This window comes from Dama dama, chromosome 13 (assembly GCF_033118175.1).
Source record: "Dama dama isolate Ldn47 chromosome 13, ASM3311817v1, whole genome shotgun sequence".
Taxonomy (NCBI): domain Eukaryota; kingdom Metazoa; phylum Chordata; class Mammalia; order Artiodactyla; family Cervidae; genus Dama; species Dama dama.
Genome location: NC_083693.1, coordinates 53,813,302 through 53,830,926, shown reverse-complemented (window position 1 = coordinate 53,830,926; position 17,625 = coordinate 53,813,302). Strand labels below are relative to the sequence as shown.

Genomic DNA, 17,625 nt, shown 5'->3' with positions numbered 1-17,625 from the left:
GGAATTTACGTTTTCTTTTTATAGACAGCTGAGGCTAAGGTAGAGTATATTGCTAGGTTCCTTGCTGCCTTTAACAGGTAGGGAAGACATTTCTAGTCTTGGAAATATCAACAGAGGTCAATGATGGAAAGAATTTCTGGATGTGGGATCACTCGCATACTGTGAACCTGGTTACCATCTCACTCCTTTACCTCTCAGATTTAAAACTTGGCCTTCATCATAGTAGAAAGAGTGCTGCAGTGAAAAGCAAGAGGACTTGGTCCTCATCTCTTCCACTCTCATCACTAAGTAGCTAGATAACCTTGAATAATTTACTGAACTTTCTAGGCTTGATTTACTTCATCTGTGTAGTTGGAATGACAATACCTCACATGCCTGAAACAAAAATTGCTTGAAGTTACTTTAGGCTTTGCAATCTGTGATTCTATGAAAGTGGAATTTTTTTGTGGGAATATATATTTTATAGAGTCAATGAAAAATACTTCTTTTAAATTAAAATTGTTGTAGGATATGTCTCTATAAAATGAGGTGTTCTAAAGTGTTAAGAATTAGAGTTCTAAAGGAAGAAACAAGTAGAGAATAGGGAAATTAAAGGGTTTAAAAGAATTTAAAATGTTTAGTTTAAAATTGTTCAAAAGAATACTTTCACAGTTGTCTCCTGCCTGTAAAATAACTATAGAATTATACTGATCTATGTCAAACAAGAAGAGTAAGAAATTATACAAGGAAAAAGGATATTGGATAAACATTAATATAATACTTAGACACTTTGGTATAGAATTATATTTTGAAATTTTTAATGGAACATGTTGATTACATCTGAAATGCCTTTCTTCATTTTATGTTAAGGTCACATGTATAGAAAATATTTCTGTATTGGTTAAGAAGGAATTCTTCTAAGTTTAAAATTTTACTTTATTTTACTTAAAAATAGAATATTTTTTAAAGGTTATATATATTTTTCTGATTATAGAGGTAATTTATGCTTAATGTGAAAGATAAAAGTTTAAGGAAGCACAAAAACATCTTAGGTGTGTAATGAGAAGAAATCATGGCTAACATGATGGCATATTTCTAATCTTTATAAAAGCATATAATGATTAAAATACTCATCTTAAGTGCATGCCTGACTATAATTACTTTGTGATACCTCTGTCAAAATCTTATCTGGCTTGTTCATTGGACTGACCAATCAAAAGTTTAATGCATAAAAAATTTTGTTTAGAAAGTTGCTTACATAAAGTTAGAAAGTACTAAAAGGGGCAACACATTAGATTAGGATATTCTTTAGACATATATTTTCTTAAATTTTTAATTTTTTAGGGAATGTACATAGTTAAAAATTCAAACTGTGATAAAGCATATATGTGTTCTAATAAGTCATTCCTGCATCACTGCTCCTCACCCACCCAGGTCACCTCACTAGAAATAACTGCTATTACTAGTTTTTGAAGATGTTTCTAAAACTGTGCATATAGTATAATGTATGCATGGCTTTTAGTCATTCAAATGAAAAATACTTGTACTCACAGTGGAAGCTTTGTTGTAAGCATTGAGGATACATGTGAGAACAAACTTAATACATTGAAGCTGACAATTCTTGTGTCGGGATAATCAGATAAACCAAACATCAGGCAGTATTACATGCTGTGAAGAAAAGTAAAACAGGGTAAGGGGGAAGAGTATAAGGATAGAGAAATGGGACTGTGTTAGATAGGGAGGTCGGTGAAGACCTGTCTAATCATACAAGAACAGAGACCTGAATAAACTGAAAGGAACCATCTAGGGAAAAAGTGTTCCAGGCAGAAGGAAAAGAATAAAAGCCGTAGTCTTAAGAGTGTGCTTTTATTTAAGGAAGAGTAAAGAGGCCAGAGTGAGTGAAGTGTAGAGTAAGAAAGACAAGAGTGCAAGGAGATGAAGTCAAGCTGTAATGCTATACCTTAATGATTATTGCATGTCAGAAAATGTCCAACACCTTGCATCAGATGTACATTACATGACAGTACCATAATTTAACTTGTATCCTGAAGATGGACTTTCACTTTATTTCAGTTTTGTGGTGTTAAAAATGACACAGAATACAGTTACGAATACTTCTGTAACTTGAGCTTGTATGCGGATATGTCTGTAGGTTTAGTCTATAGTATTTGAAATTAAATTGCCCTTAAAACAATGAAATACTACATATCTATCAGAAATGTTGAAATTCAGAACATTTATAACCCCAAATGCTGACAAGGATATGGAGCAACAGTAATTCTCATTGGTTGTGGGACTGCGAAATGGTACTGCCACTTTGGAAGATGATTTTGTAGTTTAGAAAAGTAAACATATTCTTACTGTAGACTCAGACCACCTTTGGCATTTATCCAGGTAAGTTGGAAACATATGTCCACACAAACATTGGCATGCAAATATCCGTAGCAGCTTTATTCATAAACTTGGAACTTATGCCAAAACTTGGAATCAACCAAGTTTTCTTAAATAAGTGAATAATTTAACAAACTATGGTACATCTATACAGTGGAATATTATTCTTTGAAAAGGTACAGTGAGCTATCAGGACATGAAAAAAATATGGAAGAGCTCCGAATGCTATTGCTAAGTGAAAGAAACCAATCTGAAAATGTTACATATACAGCGATTGCAACTATATGATATTCTGAAGAAGGGAAAACTGAAGAGACAATAAAAAGACTGCTGATTGCCAAGGAGTGGAAAGCAGGGCCACGAGGAGGGAGGAATAGGTGGAGCACAGAGGGTTTAAATAGAGCAGTGAAACTATTCTGTATGATACTATGATTCTGTATGCATGTTATACATTTGTTAGAAGCCTGTAGAATGTACAGCACAAAGAGTGATCCCTAATGTAAACTATAGACTTTTGTTAATAACACTATGCTTTGAAGCTTAGAAGCCAGACAGTAACTTCTCTAATTATGAAAGTCCTTGATGGCTTCTTCCAGTAGAAGCTGTTATGTCCACATTGAAAGTCTTTTGTATGATGTAGCTACCTTTGTTAATGATTTTAGTTAGATCTTCTGGATAGCTTACTGCAGCTTCTGCTTCACCACTTGCTGCTTCCTATGTACTTTTATGCTATGAAGGTGGCTTCTTTCCTTACATCTCATGAATCAACTCTGCTAGCTTCAAACTTCTGCAGCATCTTCACCTCTCTCAGCCTTCTTAGAATTAAAGCGAGTTAGGGCCTTACTCTGGATTAGGATTTCGCTTAAAGGAATGTTGTGGCTGGTTTGATATTTCCAAATAACTTTCTCTTTACCAGCAATTAGACTGTGTTGCTCTCTTATCATTTGTCTCTGCAGTCTTAATTTTCTCCAAGAATTTTTCGTTTGTATTTACAATTTGACAGTTGGGAGCAAGCAGTCTAGCTCTTGGCCTATATTGACTGTTTACATGTCTTCCTCACTAAACTTAATCATTTCTATTGATAGCATTTGATTTAAAGTGAGAGATGTGTGACACTTCCTTTCACTTGAACACTTAAGAGATCATTGTAGGGTAATTCATTGAAGTTGGGCCAGTTTCAGTGGCTTTACAGAGATTCTGTGATAATAAGCTTTAAATTAGTAAATCCCCCCAAATCCCCGTAGCTAATTCATTGTGAGTTATTTTCTATAGTGTAGATTGCACATCTTTGAGGCACTTAACAGATTTCCAGGTAAACATAAAGATAGTAACAGATGGAGGGGTGTCTTTTTGAAGAATTCATTCAGGATCATAGCACACAAACTTACATCATAGTGATTATGGGGAAAGTTCCAAGGGAAATGCCCAAGCTCTTGCTTCAAGTTGGTGGTAGAAAAGAAGGAATTGTTATTTCCAAGGAATTACCTAACCCAACGGGGAAAATATCAAGAAAGCTTGGAATTCATCTGGGGAATCGAGAATTTGATTCAATTTGGTTCTAAAATATATCTTTTTAATCACATCTGATTATCACTGTAGATGGTATTTTACCTTTTGTGTTGATAAGCAGCACTTTAGGTTTTACCTTTGTGTTTATATCTTTGTTCTAACAAGTTTTAAGGAATGAATATCTTGAAGTCAACATAACTTTTATTTCAAATTGGATCATAAAATAGTTGGCCACTTTCACAAGAGGGAGAGGAAGCCAGCAGAAAAACATGATTAGGGTCAGACTCTTTTCATTTTGTATATGGTTCCCATTTTAAAATACACTTAACCTTTAGTATACTACTTGGGAAGTCATACACTGAAGGCACATTGTTGCCTTTTCTTAACATATTCCAACCTTCCACATTTTGCTACACATAAACTTATAGAAAAGCTACTCTTAAAGAATCCGTTATTTTTCCAACATTAATAAATTTGGGGAATAGGGACTCTTAGATTATTCTTTTCCAATGATAAACTCTATTGCATACATCTAGTTTTTGGTTAGTAATTTTTTTTGTTTTCTGTATGTTCACAATGAACACTTTAGTTTTTTTCAAATGATTTTGCTGTGCTATCCAAATATAGGTTCTCAGTCAGTAAAGATTTGTTGAGCTCATATGTGCCAGACACTGGAGATATAAAGATAAGAAGATACAGTTTTTGCCTTTGCAAAACGGGTAGGCCTATAAAACGTACAGTCCACTCAAAATAGATCATAAGCTTTGTGAAAAAGAGGAATTCTTGTTTGTTTTGGTAACTGCTGTATTGCTAGTAAATTAATTATGTGCGGAAGTCTTAAAACTTCACAGATGAGGTGACATTTTATATATGAAGGAGTGTCAAGAAGAAAAGAAGACCAAGTATATTATGAACCCATAAGGCCATGTTGTGAAAGAGCATGGAATTTTCAAGAAATGGTATAAAATTCTGTATGGCAGTAGCATGGAATAACAGTAGGGAGGAGATGAAGTTTCAGTGGATATTGTGGTTGGATTGCAAAGGCCCTGATACACTTAAGGGATTTAGGGATTTAGGCATTGGGGAACCAGCTGTTTCTAATAATCAGGAAAACCTAATATTTTTGAAATGATGGTAACATTCAAATATATATGTGTATATGTATTATTAATGTCACCATTACACTGGATTTTATGCAATATTGTTTCTTTTAAAATCTTCATACCTTCATTTATTCAAGAATCTCTAAATGTTAAAAAGTACTTGAGTTAAAAACTTGACTATTACTTATTTCTAAGTGTGTCAAAATTTGCCTTTAATTTTGCAAACTGGTTACTTTTCTTTTAAGAAAATACCAAATACAATTAAATACAAATGAAAAAAATTTTTAATTTAATCTTTTAAGTTTTTATGTAATATATAAGTTTTTATGTAATATAGTTAAGATTTGAATAAACACAGACTTATTTTTCTCAATAACTTGATTCTTCATGCTGATTCCAAATGCTATTTTCTATAAATATTTTTACTTAAAAATTTAAAATTTAGGTACTGTTATCTTTAAATAAGAGATACTGATTTAATTAAACATTCTTCTTCTATCAGGAACAGATACTAACCATGAGATTCAATCCTTTAGATTATAAATTACATACAATTCTCTAAAAAAGACCTGTGAGTAACTTTGAAACTTTATTAGGGAAAAGTATGAAAGTAGGAATTTGCTCTTGGAATTCAGCTTCATTAAAAAGAGTGGCTCAGAAAAATGCCCAAATATGGTACCCAAAATCTCTTGAAACTGTTGGTCTGGGTTCTTTCCAGTGTTTCTGTTCAACGAACTCTTCAGTCTTTAGTTTTGAGAACATAGTGCTAGTTAAAGTGTATGCTGTTTTTAATGCTACACCACTGTAATTGCTAATAATGAAAAACAAACCATTTTCCTGCTTTACACAAAGAATTTACATTTGAAATGTCATGTGTGTTCTCTGATTTCTTACAGCTTGCCAGTATTTGCCGTGCTGAAATGTTTTAATTTAAGATTTCCTTCCTTTGTATCTTTTAGTTTTCTCTGTTGCTGCTTTTTCTATGACACAAGCCTTTCATTATAGTCACTCTTCTTTTTTCCTTCCCCACTTCTTTCTTTTCCTTTTTTAAAGCCATGAGAAGCCGATCCATTGGTGAATGTGCTCTGCCATCGGCCTATATACGCAGTGCTAAAAGTGCTCCTGTTCTGATCCATACTTCCAAACCCTTCTTGCCTGATATTGTTCTCACTCCCCTTTCTGATGAGCTTTCAGGTAGTGCCACCTCTGCTAATTTCTGCACCACCTTTTTCACTTTTTAATCCTTCTGCTTTCAAATTTTGCTTAATCAAATAAACTCTTCAAAGTTAATTTCTTTGGGGGAGGTGTGGGAAATTGGGAAAGTGGTTGAGAAATCAACATTTTGAGTTATTTGAACTCTAATGCTATCCTTGCAGTTCATTCTGGAAGTGCTAAGTTTAGTGCTGTGCCAATGACCAATACTTGGGGTTGTAAATGGCTGGGGGTTTTTTTTCTGTTCATGTCTGATTTTTTTTCTTCTCAGGTAGTCAGGTGAAGTAGTAATGTATATTTATAATTTCTTGTATAATGTCATCATTTGTCTGAATATATGGTAAATATTAAATAATGCATTCTCCACCGTCTGTAGTAATGAAATTTAAGCTAGGGGAATCAAGTATATAAATGAAAATTTGCTTTGGAATACATCTTTGTATAAGATTATGGTAGTGTATAGAATTCTAATAACTAATTTTTAAACCAAATAACAAAACCATTCTGTGAAGCCCCAATTTCTAAGGAGCCTCAGAATCTTTGCTCAGAAAGTGGTCAGCTTTCCACTTCTGCCTCGGGTCCTTTATCTACAATATTGGGATGATCTCCTCTTTAATAAGGCATAATTAGCATAATAAAATGCATAGTTCCTAGGTTCATTTCAGTTAGATTTGAGAATTGTACACCGATCATCATCTTTCCTCCCAAAGAAAATGTAGAATATTTCCATTACTCCCAAAATTTCCTAGAGACGCTTTCAAGTCAGTCTCTCTCTCTCTCTCTCTCTCTCTCTCACACACACACACACACACACACACACACACACACACACTGTCATTTCTACCACCTTAGCTTAGTTTTTTCTTTAAAAATTTTTTTCTGTATGACTAAAATCTTATAGTGCCTTGTCTTTTAGACAGAAGCAAGTTTGTTTTTAGTATACATTTGGTACTTGAGCAATGCAAGGGTGAGGGTTGCTGTCCTTCCACATTATCCAAAATCCATGCACATTATCCAAAATCCATGTATATGTAACTTTACAATGAGCCCTCCACTTCTGTGATTTCACATGGGCATATTTGATCTACACATAGTGTAGTCCTGTAGTACATATTTATTTATTTGTAAAAACCCACAAATAAATGGACCCACACAACTTAAGGGCTTCTCTGGTGGCTCAGTGGTAAAGAACCCACCTGCCAATGCAGGAGAGGCAGGTTCAATCTCTGGGTTGGGAAGATCCCCTGTAGAAGGAAATGGCAACCCCCTCCAGTAATCTTGCCTGGGAAATCCCATGGACAGAGGAGCCTGACAGACTATAGTCCATGGGGTTGCAAAAGAGTTGGATACAGCTTAGTGACTAAGCAGCAGCACAGCTCAGAGCCCTGTTCAAGAGTCCGCTGTACTCATTATGCAAAATGTGCTGGCTTAAAGTTACTTGTGCATCCGTGGGTGCTTTCCTATCGTTTTCTTAGGAGTGTTTCTCTCATATTGTGACTTTTGGTGAGGTTACTGATTTTTATTTTTTAACAACCTATCTTTGTACCCTTTTAGTTCCTCATAAACTGTGTAGGCTTATGTGAGAGAAGGTGCATTTTTATTAATAATGTTATTTCAAGTTCATGAAGGTCCCTTCCACCATCCCTAATCCTGGTAAGGTCAGACGTTTTTCCCAAGAGGAGGTACATAAGTGAAAGCTAAAAAGGAACGTGAACTATGTTTTTCATAGTTTAATCTCTCCCCCTGATGTAAGCAGGCTTAGTTGAGCTCATAATAAATAATTCCTGGGTGCATCATCTTAAGAACAGAAGTTGAGGTTTCTATAACTGCTTCACCATTAAGACAATGAAACTACCCATAGATAATCACTCTAGCTTTTGGTTAGAAGTATAATTTTCCAGAAAAATATTTACCTGATACTCTTGAATACTTACATGGCAAAAAGACACTCCTTTTAATTCTTTTATATTTGTTTTAACATACTATGATTTCTTTCTAAGAATGAACTGTCAGTTTTCAGTGTACCCTATTGTTATCTTGCCCTTTTTTCTCCTCCAGTATTCTGGGTTAGATGACCATTCAGTCTACATTGTTGTAAATGTGATTCTATGTGATATAACTTTATATAGATAGACTAAACTAATTGAGTCGCTGAATATCCTTGGAGAGTTTTTCTTAAGCTCCGGGAACTATTTCAAGGCCATTGACATAGTCAGTGACATGAGTTCTCAACATCAAACTCATCTGATGTTGAACAAATGTTTCCTCCCAGACTTGTGTCTGTCTCTGGTTTTGATATAATATCCTGGGGGTTGCAGGAGATCTTTATTTTTTAAAGCTCTGCAGTTAGTGCTGGTGTCTGGGCAGACACATTTTCCGTGTCGTGTCTCCTATATCACCAGATTGTACTTTTACATATATGGTAGCCCAGTCTAGCAGTCTTTATTTTCCTGAAAAAACAAAGAGAAGTCAGAAATCTCAATAATTTTTCTTAAGTAAATTAGCTTTCACTGCCAAAAATAATACTTTCATGATAGAAGGCATGTAAAAGAACATAAGCATGGTAGACAATTGACTTTTGCAACTGTTGTTACTATTTTCTAATCAAGTACTGTCTCAGTCTGAAATTGTTTACAGGCCCACTTTCTTCCCAGTTAGTTCTCAAAACTGCTTATTTGTTTGCCACATTTGATGCTGTTAATTCCAGGCTGTCTAAGCCATGTTACATAGACTGCTAAGGTTATTAGCAGTACTTCATTATTTGAATTGAGCACTGTAGAGCAAAATGTTTTTGATCTTTCAACTTTTATTTTCTGAGTATCAGGAGAAAGAAGATGGTATGTCTCATGCCCCGTCTTGTTCCTAAGATCTGCCTAATCAGGAGAAGAATTTCCTATCTAATCAAACAAGTAGGCACTTCTTTGCACAATCAAGGAATTCATTCTTTCTCACCAATATGTGATAGTAATTTTCTACAATTTTTGCACCTAGAACACCAGCAGATTCTAGTGTAATTCTAAATTAGAATTTTTTTCACTGAAATAATTTGTGTTAATTCTTTTAAAAGTACATCTCAAGAAAAATTTGAAGCTAACTTAAACACGGTATTATTTAACATGTTTGCAAACAAATACTAAATCTGTATAATTTTCTTATAAAAAATATATTGGTAATTTATCTATTCCCAGAATTTGAGTCAAGGAAACAACATTAAAAGGGTAAGAGTAGATGATAGTTTAGTATTTTAACTTTTAGTAGTCTAAAATTAATTATTTTAGCTTGGTTTATTGCTTTTCAGTCTTTCCATATGATTGAATGATGTGGATACTGCTTTGAATTACCTACAAAGTGAACATCTAGTCTTAAAAAGATGTAGAGTTTTTGCTAGCCTCTACTAATAATAATTCTTAACTTACCTTGAAGGTACATTTTCATTATAGCCCAAATAGGCAAAAAAAAAAAAAAAAAACACTTTTTTAATTACATAAAGGACATTGTCTTTTCCTTCAGGTAATTCCAAAAGAAACCTCGAGCCTCTAAATAACATCAGTTTCTACATGTATTAATATAAATGATTTTATGAACTCAAAAGCTATAAAAATATTGCCACTCATAGCTGTTGTTTGTGATTAACTGGGAATAGAATTTAGCTTTGGTAAAAGGGATTTGGGTACTTTTTTCTGTACCTCGTTTTAGAAATTATTAAAATTTTCCAGTAGTGTCTTAGTATTATAAATTAAGTTTTTCCCCTTGAGAAACTAGCTTGATATTTTACTAGTTAGCAGCTACTAGTTTTTAATATAAAAGATATGCTTCCCTTCTACCAGTATTTATTGAGCCCCTACTATGTGACAAGAGCTGTTTCAGACAGTGTAGATATGGTCATGTTAATATAAAAAAAGAAAATCCTGAAAAATGGTAAATTCAGTGAAAAGAGTTTTGTTTTTTTTTTTTTGGTTACATGTTACAAGCTAATATTACACTTGGATTTACAGCTTATCTTTTCAAAATATCAAAGAAAACTTTTTTTGAAACACAACATTCAGAAAAAACTACATTTTAATCCAGAGATGATTTCCAACACTTTAATGGTAAAACATCATTAAGCAAATCTAGAGATGAAACTTGACATTTCAAGTACTTTTTAGGCTCTATAGGAAGCATTTTTTCAATGTTCACTTATTTTTTTAAGTTTATTAAAAAACTTTTTTCTTGTTTTGTTCAGTCATTGGTTAGTGATTCTTTAGATTGAACTAATTTAATTAGACACTTGTTCAAGGTAAAATGTAAGCAGCGTAATTAAATAGTTTTAAAGGCCATGTCTGTTTTAACCTGTTACTACCCTTATTTTCAGCAATCTAATACAAAGTTTATCCATTGTGTTTTTCTGTATAATTTACTAATACTTGTAGTTGACCTAAGTTTTGATTCCTAAGATTCTTAGCTTTATAGAGATAAATTACTGTGCTGATTTATCATTTATTAATAGTAATTTTTAATTATTTCATGAATACATAATATATATTATTCAGGAGATAAGAACATGGACTAATTTTTGCCTTCCTTCAAATCCCAGCTCTCCACCTCCTAGCTGTGTATCCTCAGGCAAGTCTTACAGTTTCTTCATGTGTAAAATGGGGATAACACACCTAATTAATGAGGCTATTGTGAGGATTAAATGAGTTAATATATGTAAGATGCTTAGAACAGTGCATGTAGGAAGGACTGTACAGTCGGTCCTTCTTATCCAAGGTTGGTTGAATACAAGTAAACCTGTTGGTTTGGAGAGCCAACTGTATTTATTGTACTTGGCCATTTTATATAAGAAACTTGAGCATCTGTGGATTTTAGTTTCCATGGGGCCTTCTGGACACCAGTCCCCAACGAATACAGGACAGCTGTGTATGATTGAGCTGTCATTTAGACATTATCTTCAGTAAGGTTCAGGGTTATTTCTTTAAACTTAAAGCCTTGTTAGAGTCAGTTTTGCTTAATTTCAAGTGCTGATTTTGATTTCCTCTCGGCAGTTACTTTCTTCTTTGATTTTATCCAAGTAGTATTAGTGTTACATGCCCGGGTAAGAACTGTATTTAAAACTTAAAACTTTCAGAAAGCTTTTTTGTTGAAACTTAGATTTATTAATAGTACATTATTGTTAGAAAAATATTTTCATTGTCTTCAAAGCCCTTGCCCTCTTAGACTTGAAAGTTTTTTAGATATTCATATGTACTAACAAAAGTTTAGGGAAAATACAAGCTGAAATAATGGCTAAATTTCCTAACATGCAACATGAAGACTGGATTTTGGAGGAAATGCCTAAAAACAGAACTTCACAGTAATCTTGATTGGTTTCTTTAGAATGGAAAAAGTATGAGATTATCAATAAAGGAAACTAAACATTAAAACTAATGTTCAGCTTTTTTCCTGAAGTTCATACATTTTCTAGTCTCAGCATTAGATTTTAATAAGATTTTAATATCTTGATTTTAAATTTTCAGCTAAAAAAATAATTCCAACTATAAAATTCTTAATAATTTTTATAGAAAAGTCATATAATCTGTATTCCTTGATGAGTCCTTTTAGAATATTTTGTGGGAAGAAACTGGAGTGCATGGTGAATATAATCTCTTGGCAGAGATTCTTATGACCTATTATGGGACACAAACCAGAAATACTTAGCATTTGTCAAGATGCACAAATATGCATTACTTATCTACTACAGTAATACAATATATGCATAAAGTTTCTGCGGAAATGCTTTGTTTTTCATTTAGAAGAATTTGTAAGTGAAGTGTATGAAGAAGAAAGCTAACATTTTTTAAAAGTATTCTCAACTTAATGATAAAGAGTTGTTTCAACTTTAGGAGATAGTTTATATTTGATGTGTATTGGGAGTCTCAGTGTATATCTTCAGGAATATAGTGCGATTTTAGTATATCACAAACTGCTCTTGATTTGAACTTAGTGTAAGGTGGCTCCTTTTGGACCTCATACAAAGAAAGTGATATCAGTGAAACAGCAGAGGTACCAGCTTCTCTTCATCCCTCACATAGATCCTGAGAATATTTTGAATTACTGTCCCCATCTTATAAATGAGAAAACTTGCTTCTCAGAGTCTGGAGTAAGAAAACCAAAGTTTTAGATCTTGCACCATTTCAGTGAATATATCTGTGATCTTGGACAAGTAACTGTTCTCTCTGGATCTAAATCTCATTTTCATCACTTATAGTTCTGTTACTTTTAATCTATGCATTACAAGCCTAATGAATACCAATATCAGATTTTTTGACTTTTGACTCTTTGTCCCTTTTTCATGATATTTTTTGGTATTTTTCTGTCTTTCAGTAAAATGCCAAGATGTTTTTGTAGACATGACATTTTATCAGTAGTAAAAGTTTTAATTTGTATATATCTCTACAATTAAATAGTATTTCATATTGTGATTTTCAAGTTTGTATATATTTTTGAAGACTTGTCATATACTTAGCACTTCAGGCACTAAAAACAATGTAATGACATGGAACACTAAGCCTGCTTCTCAAACTTGAGAGAGTAGTTTCCTCTCTTTAGGACTCAGCTTGTTCAGTAGGAGAGTTAAATAATCTATAATGTCCATTTTGACTCTCAAATCTGTAATTTTTAAAAGAAATGTAAGAAGCTGTAGGTGCATTTTTTAGGGTTCAATGGTTACCTAGTGGAATGGGCCAGTGTTTGGCAGAGGAGATTTCTTCCTAGTAGATTAATGCTGTTTGTGTCAGAAATGAAAAAGCACATTTTTTTAGCAGTGTATTGATTTTATTTGATAGGGTGAATAGATTTTGCAGGGTAGGGGTAAATAGATTTTAATAGTATAATAAAATAAAGTAAAATACCTCAGTAGAACAGATAACTAGTTTCCTGACAAAGAGAACTTTAGGAAGAGGATGGAGATTTTCTTGTGTAATAAGTGATCAAATAGATAAGCAAAATTTGAAGAAAAGGTGATATTTTTTGCTTGATAAGGAAGGAAACAGGAATTTATGAGACCCTGTGAGTTTCTGTAGTGGGATACTAAGATCAGCTTTTTTGTGTTAAGAGCTACTTTTTTCTACCTGAAACTTTATTAGGAAAAATTGAATAGCAAGTTTGAATTGCTTGATTTATTGGCACAGCTCTATCTTTAACTGCACTTCCAAATGTTTCATCACCTCACTGTCCTATGCATGTTAACATTTTAAAATGTATTCTGATAGTTTTCTAATTCATTTATACTACATGCTATATTGGCTTGTGCCCATCATTATTTAAAAACAAATTTGTAGATTTTCTTTCGTTGAGCTTACAAAAAAAAAAACTCAAAAAATTTTTATTTTTAAGCATATGCTTAGAAAATGGTTGAAATTAATACTTTTTTTCTGTGTTTGTATAGTTTCTACTCTATAATTTTTCTTTTTCTTTTCTATTTTTTTTAATAGATATTGATGATGCTCAAATACTTCCTCGTCCAACCAGAGTCAGACATTTTTCGCAAAGTGAAGACACTGGAAATGAAGTTTTTGGTGCTTTGAGTGAGGAGCAGCCATTGCCTCGAAGTAGCAGCACTTCTGACATCTTGGAACCATTCACTGTTGAACGAGCCAAAGGTGCAGTTCCTGTCATTGACAGTTCATCCCGTCACGCACCGAGCTTGCAGAGTTCCACAGAGGCTTCTTCAATAACTAGATCCACTGAGAGCCACATCACTGACACTCATAGTAGAGAGTCTTCTCTGGAAGTTGGTGATAGCATATATGACCATCTCTGTCACTTAATAGATCCAGTAGAACTTGCAGATTCAGCTTTCGAACAAATCCAGTACATTGACCTTGAAGGAGATGATGATCTTCTTTCCTCCCTGAAAGAATATTTTAAGGAAACCCAAGAAAGTCACAGTAAAAACGAGTTAGAAAAAGATGCAGCTTTGCAGGAGGTGATCTCTTTTGCAGTAAATAAGGATGAAAGATCATCCTTAGATAAATTAGAGTACATAGACCAGGAAAGTAAATCAGAAAATACCACCTCTTTTGTTGGAACTCCTGAAAACATACAGTTTCAAAAAGAACCAAACTCCACTGTCTTCACAAATATTAGTGCACCCAACCAGTTAGACAGCTTTATGAAAGCAAAAACTTCTGAAAAATGTAAACAACTAAACAATGATAAACAGTCATCGGAACCTAGTTTAGGTAGCCCTTGTGATAAAGAAAAGAGAAAACATCTGTACAGACAAACAGCCACAGAATTAGATGCCTGTATAGATATAACACTAGCTGAAAAGGTTAAGGGTGTGCAAATTAATGAAAAAATCACTGCCCCACATGTTTTGCATGCCAAGAAAACGACACTAAAAGCACCTGTTAACCGTAGAATGCCTCATGTTACAAGCACTAGCAAGCTTTCTCCAACTAAAAGGAGCTTGTCTGAAACAGTAACTCACAGAGCCAAAATCATGAAAATTGCTACTAAAAAGCGAAATAGTGTTCATGTTACTTTTAGACCTTCTACTGAGTCAGTCCAGTTTTATAATCCTCTGGAAAACAAAGAGGCTCCATGGAAGATGAGACTACGAAAGCTCAGTGGCTTTAGTGGTGGTAGTAATAGCAACATCAGCAACCCCCACACCAGCTCCAACAGTGCTGCAGAGCTAGTAAAGCCTGGTGTGTACAGGCCACTAGATACAATTAGTGCAGCATCAGCAAGCAGTGAAACAATTAAGGAAACAACAGAGATTCCCACCGCCATATTACAAAAAGAAGGAACCTCAACTAATCAGTTAGGTAGTCGTAGTACTATTAAGTCATCAAGTCATGAGGCAGGACTACAGCAGGGCTCCCTGGGTGGCGTTTATAAAACTGTTGTCCATGCTCTTTCGAAGCCGAAGGCAAATGTTTCCCCACAGAGGCAGAACAGAATGCCACCAGAGGCTCCACTGAGGGATCTGTACAGTCATGTAATGGGCTATTTTGGAAGGAAAGCTGCAGGTGAGCACTAACAGTGTGCAGAGCGCAAAAGGAGAAGACAGCACCAGTTTGGCTTAATGCAACTGAAGCAAGCTCTAAGCAATCAAAAAGCTTTGGGATGGTCACTGCTTTCTCTCTGTTTGGTTATGCATGCGCCTTTCCCCAGCTGTATTTTTCCCAGCATAAAGTGTTTATTTAAATTACTAATTTCCCTTATAAAGCATTTAGTTAAACCTCTTTGCTGCTGAACAAGATAGAGAAGAGGGGATACAGGAAAATTTAATGACCTTCCAAAGACTATCTAAATCAAATGTTTTTAGTGTTTACTACATGAACTTGAAATTAAGATTACTGAGGAGTTGGAATACTTTCTCCCTTGCTCCCCCAAGTTTACATTTAAAAGGATCCCAGCTCTATATAATTGGTTTCATTTATTTTTCCTGCTGACTTATTTAATTTCTTAATGTAGAAAATTATTTTGACATAATGTAATGGAAATCAGGGTCCTACAATGAAAACCAACATTTTTAGTTAATTGTTGAAGAGGAACTTATTTCTTAAACCTCAAAGTGGGCTTCGTTACTTTCATGTACTCCATTTCCAAATAAGCTGTAGGCTTTTTAGTTTTGCATTCATTTGTATAGAATGCAAGTCATATCTTTAAAACACTTATCATTACTTTCTTTTTTCTGAGATTTTAGATGTGCATAAAGGTTTCATGATAGCCAATCATGATTTAGATATGGAACCTCTATGGACAGATTACAGAAAGCAAGATTATGGTAACTGTTTTATCTTGATTCAAATTTAAAATAACTGTACAGTTATAGAAAATTAACTTTCAGCAGTAAGGTAGGTTTTGATTTTATTTGTTTAACCTGGTTTTGTTAGCATGATTAACAGAACGCTGCATCTTGCACTGAGCCATTAATGCCACTTGAGGGCAGTATTTGACAGCTTAGCAAAGCCTGGCCAAGTAGTATAAAGATAATGGTATTTCACAGTGAGTTCCTGACCAGTATATTTTCCTAACCTGAAATGCTCTGAAGTTCATTAGGAATATTAACAGTGTTGATTTCCTTTGGTTGTGGAGAAATCCCCTTTTCAATGGCATAATAATGAAATAAGTAGATATCTTACTTTCTGTCAGTTTCCCAAGTTTTAAAATGTCTATATTAATGTAAATCACAATATAGTCTTAAAAAATTCAAAGTAACTATTTTTTTTTAAACAGAAAAAGTTTTGTGAAAATCTTTTTTTTTTCAAACAATAAAATTAGATTTTGTAGTGAATAGAAACAACATTGTGTCAAGATCATAGAATTTAAACGTATTAATATCTTAACTTAAAATTCAGGGGATCTATTCCTTGTAAATATTCTTTGGGGAAGATGGATTTCTAAATTATTAAGGCTCCAAATAGAAGCATAGAGACAGGAAGAAAGAAAAATATACCAGTTTCTTTATAGACAATATTAACCTAACTCCCAACTAGTGCTTATCTATAAGCTTTCTTGCTGTTTAAGGTTGTACTGAAGATTGACTAACATCTGCTTAGTTAAATAAAGTAAATATCAATTTACTAATTCTTAAAATTAAATCTAAAAGGAGAAAAATTACTCTTAGATGCATGTTTGGCAAATAATTGATATGGCATAGGTAATTTGTTGTGGCTGTTTTTGTTTGTTTTAAATTTAGGAAATGTAGTTAAGTCTTTACTCACTATATATAGTTATTTATTTGTTTTTAGTCAATAAAGAGGACATGAGCACAAAACTGCCTCCTCTTAATAGTGATATTGGCAGCAGCAATGCTAATGTTCCTGATCTGATGGATGAGTTTATAGCAGAACGACTTCGAAGTGGTAATGCCTCAGTAAGTGTTATTTTATTTATTTGTTTTTAGAGAGGAGGGTAGAGAAACTAAAAAAATACATACCTTTTACATATATATGTGTGTGGTACACATGTGAAAAATTTTATTCCAATCAGCCGTCACCCCAAATTTAGGGCTTTTTTTAAAATTAAGATTTTTAAATTTATTAGCAGAGTGAAAGACTGGTATACATGGTTGCTCAGCTACTGCATTATAAGCCACTACCTTCCTAGCTCTTTGTTTTTCATCTTTGCTCTTAGGGTGCTCTGATGCCTGCTGCCAGCCATCAGCAGGAAAGATAACAGTAGAGGTCTTCTGGCCCAATTCCCACAATTTTAAATATAAATATATGTGAAATTATATAGATAAACATATGTGGAGTTGCTTTTTTAAAAAAGAAAGCTATTTCACTTGGATTTCCACTGTCTTCAGAGAAAGTCTGCAGCTCCATTACATTTTCCTTTCTTCTTAAATTTTTCTTTATTTTGGCTGTACCACACAGCTTGCAGGATCTTAGTTCGCCAACCATAGATGGAATCCAGGCCCCGTGCAGTGGAAACCTGAAGTCCTAACCACTGG

At 33.7% G+C, this 17,625-nt stretch overlaps 1 protein-coding gene across 4 annotated transcripts in view; it reads left to right on the top strand.

The window, feature by feature from the left end:
• Window positions 1–17,625, top strand: part of RALGAPA1 (Ral GTPase activating protein catalytic subunit alpha 1) — a 204,245-nt gene that overhangs the window by 81,231 nt on the left and 105,389 nt on the right. For 3 of the 4 annotated variants that reach the window (XM_061159178.1, XM_061159180.1, XM_061159179.1), the window contains 2 exons: window positions 13,649–15,193; window positions 16,922–17,046. In XM_061159178.1, the coding sequence (XP_061015161.1) occupies window positions 13,649–15,193; window positions 16,922–17,046 (1,670 nt within the window). The remainder of the gene's footprint in view (window positions 1–13,648; window positions 15,194–16,921; window positions 17,047–17,625) is intronic. The other variant, XM_061159181.1, reaches the window with a different exon arrangement.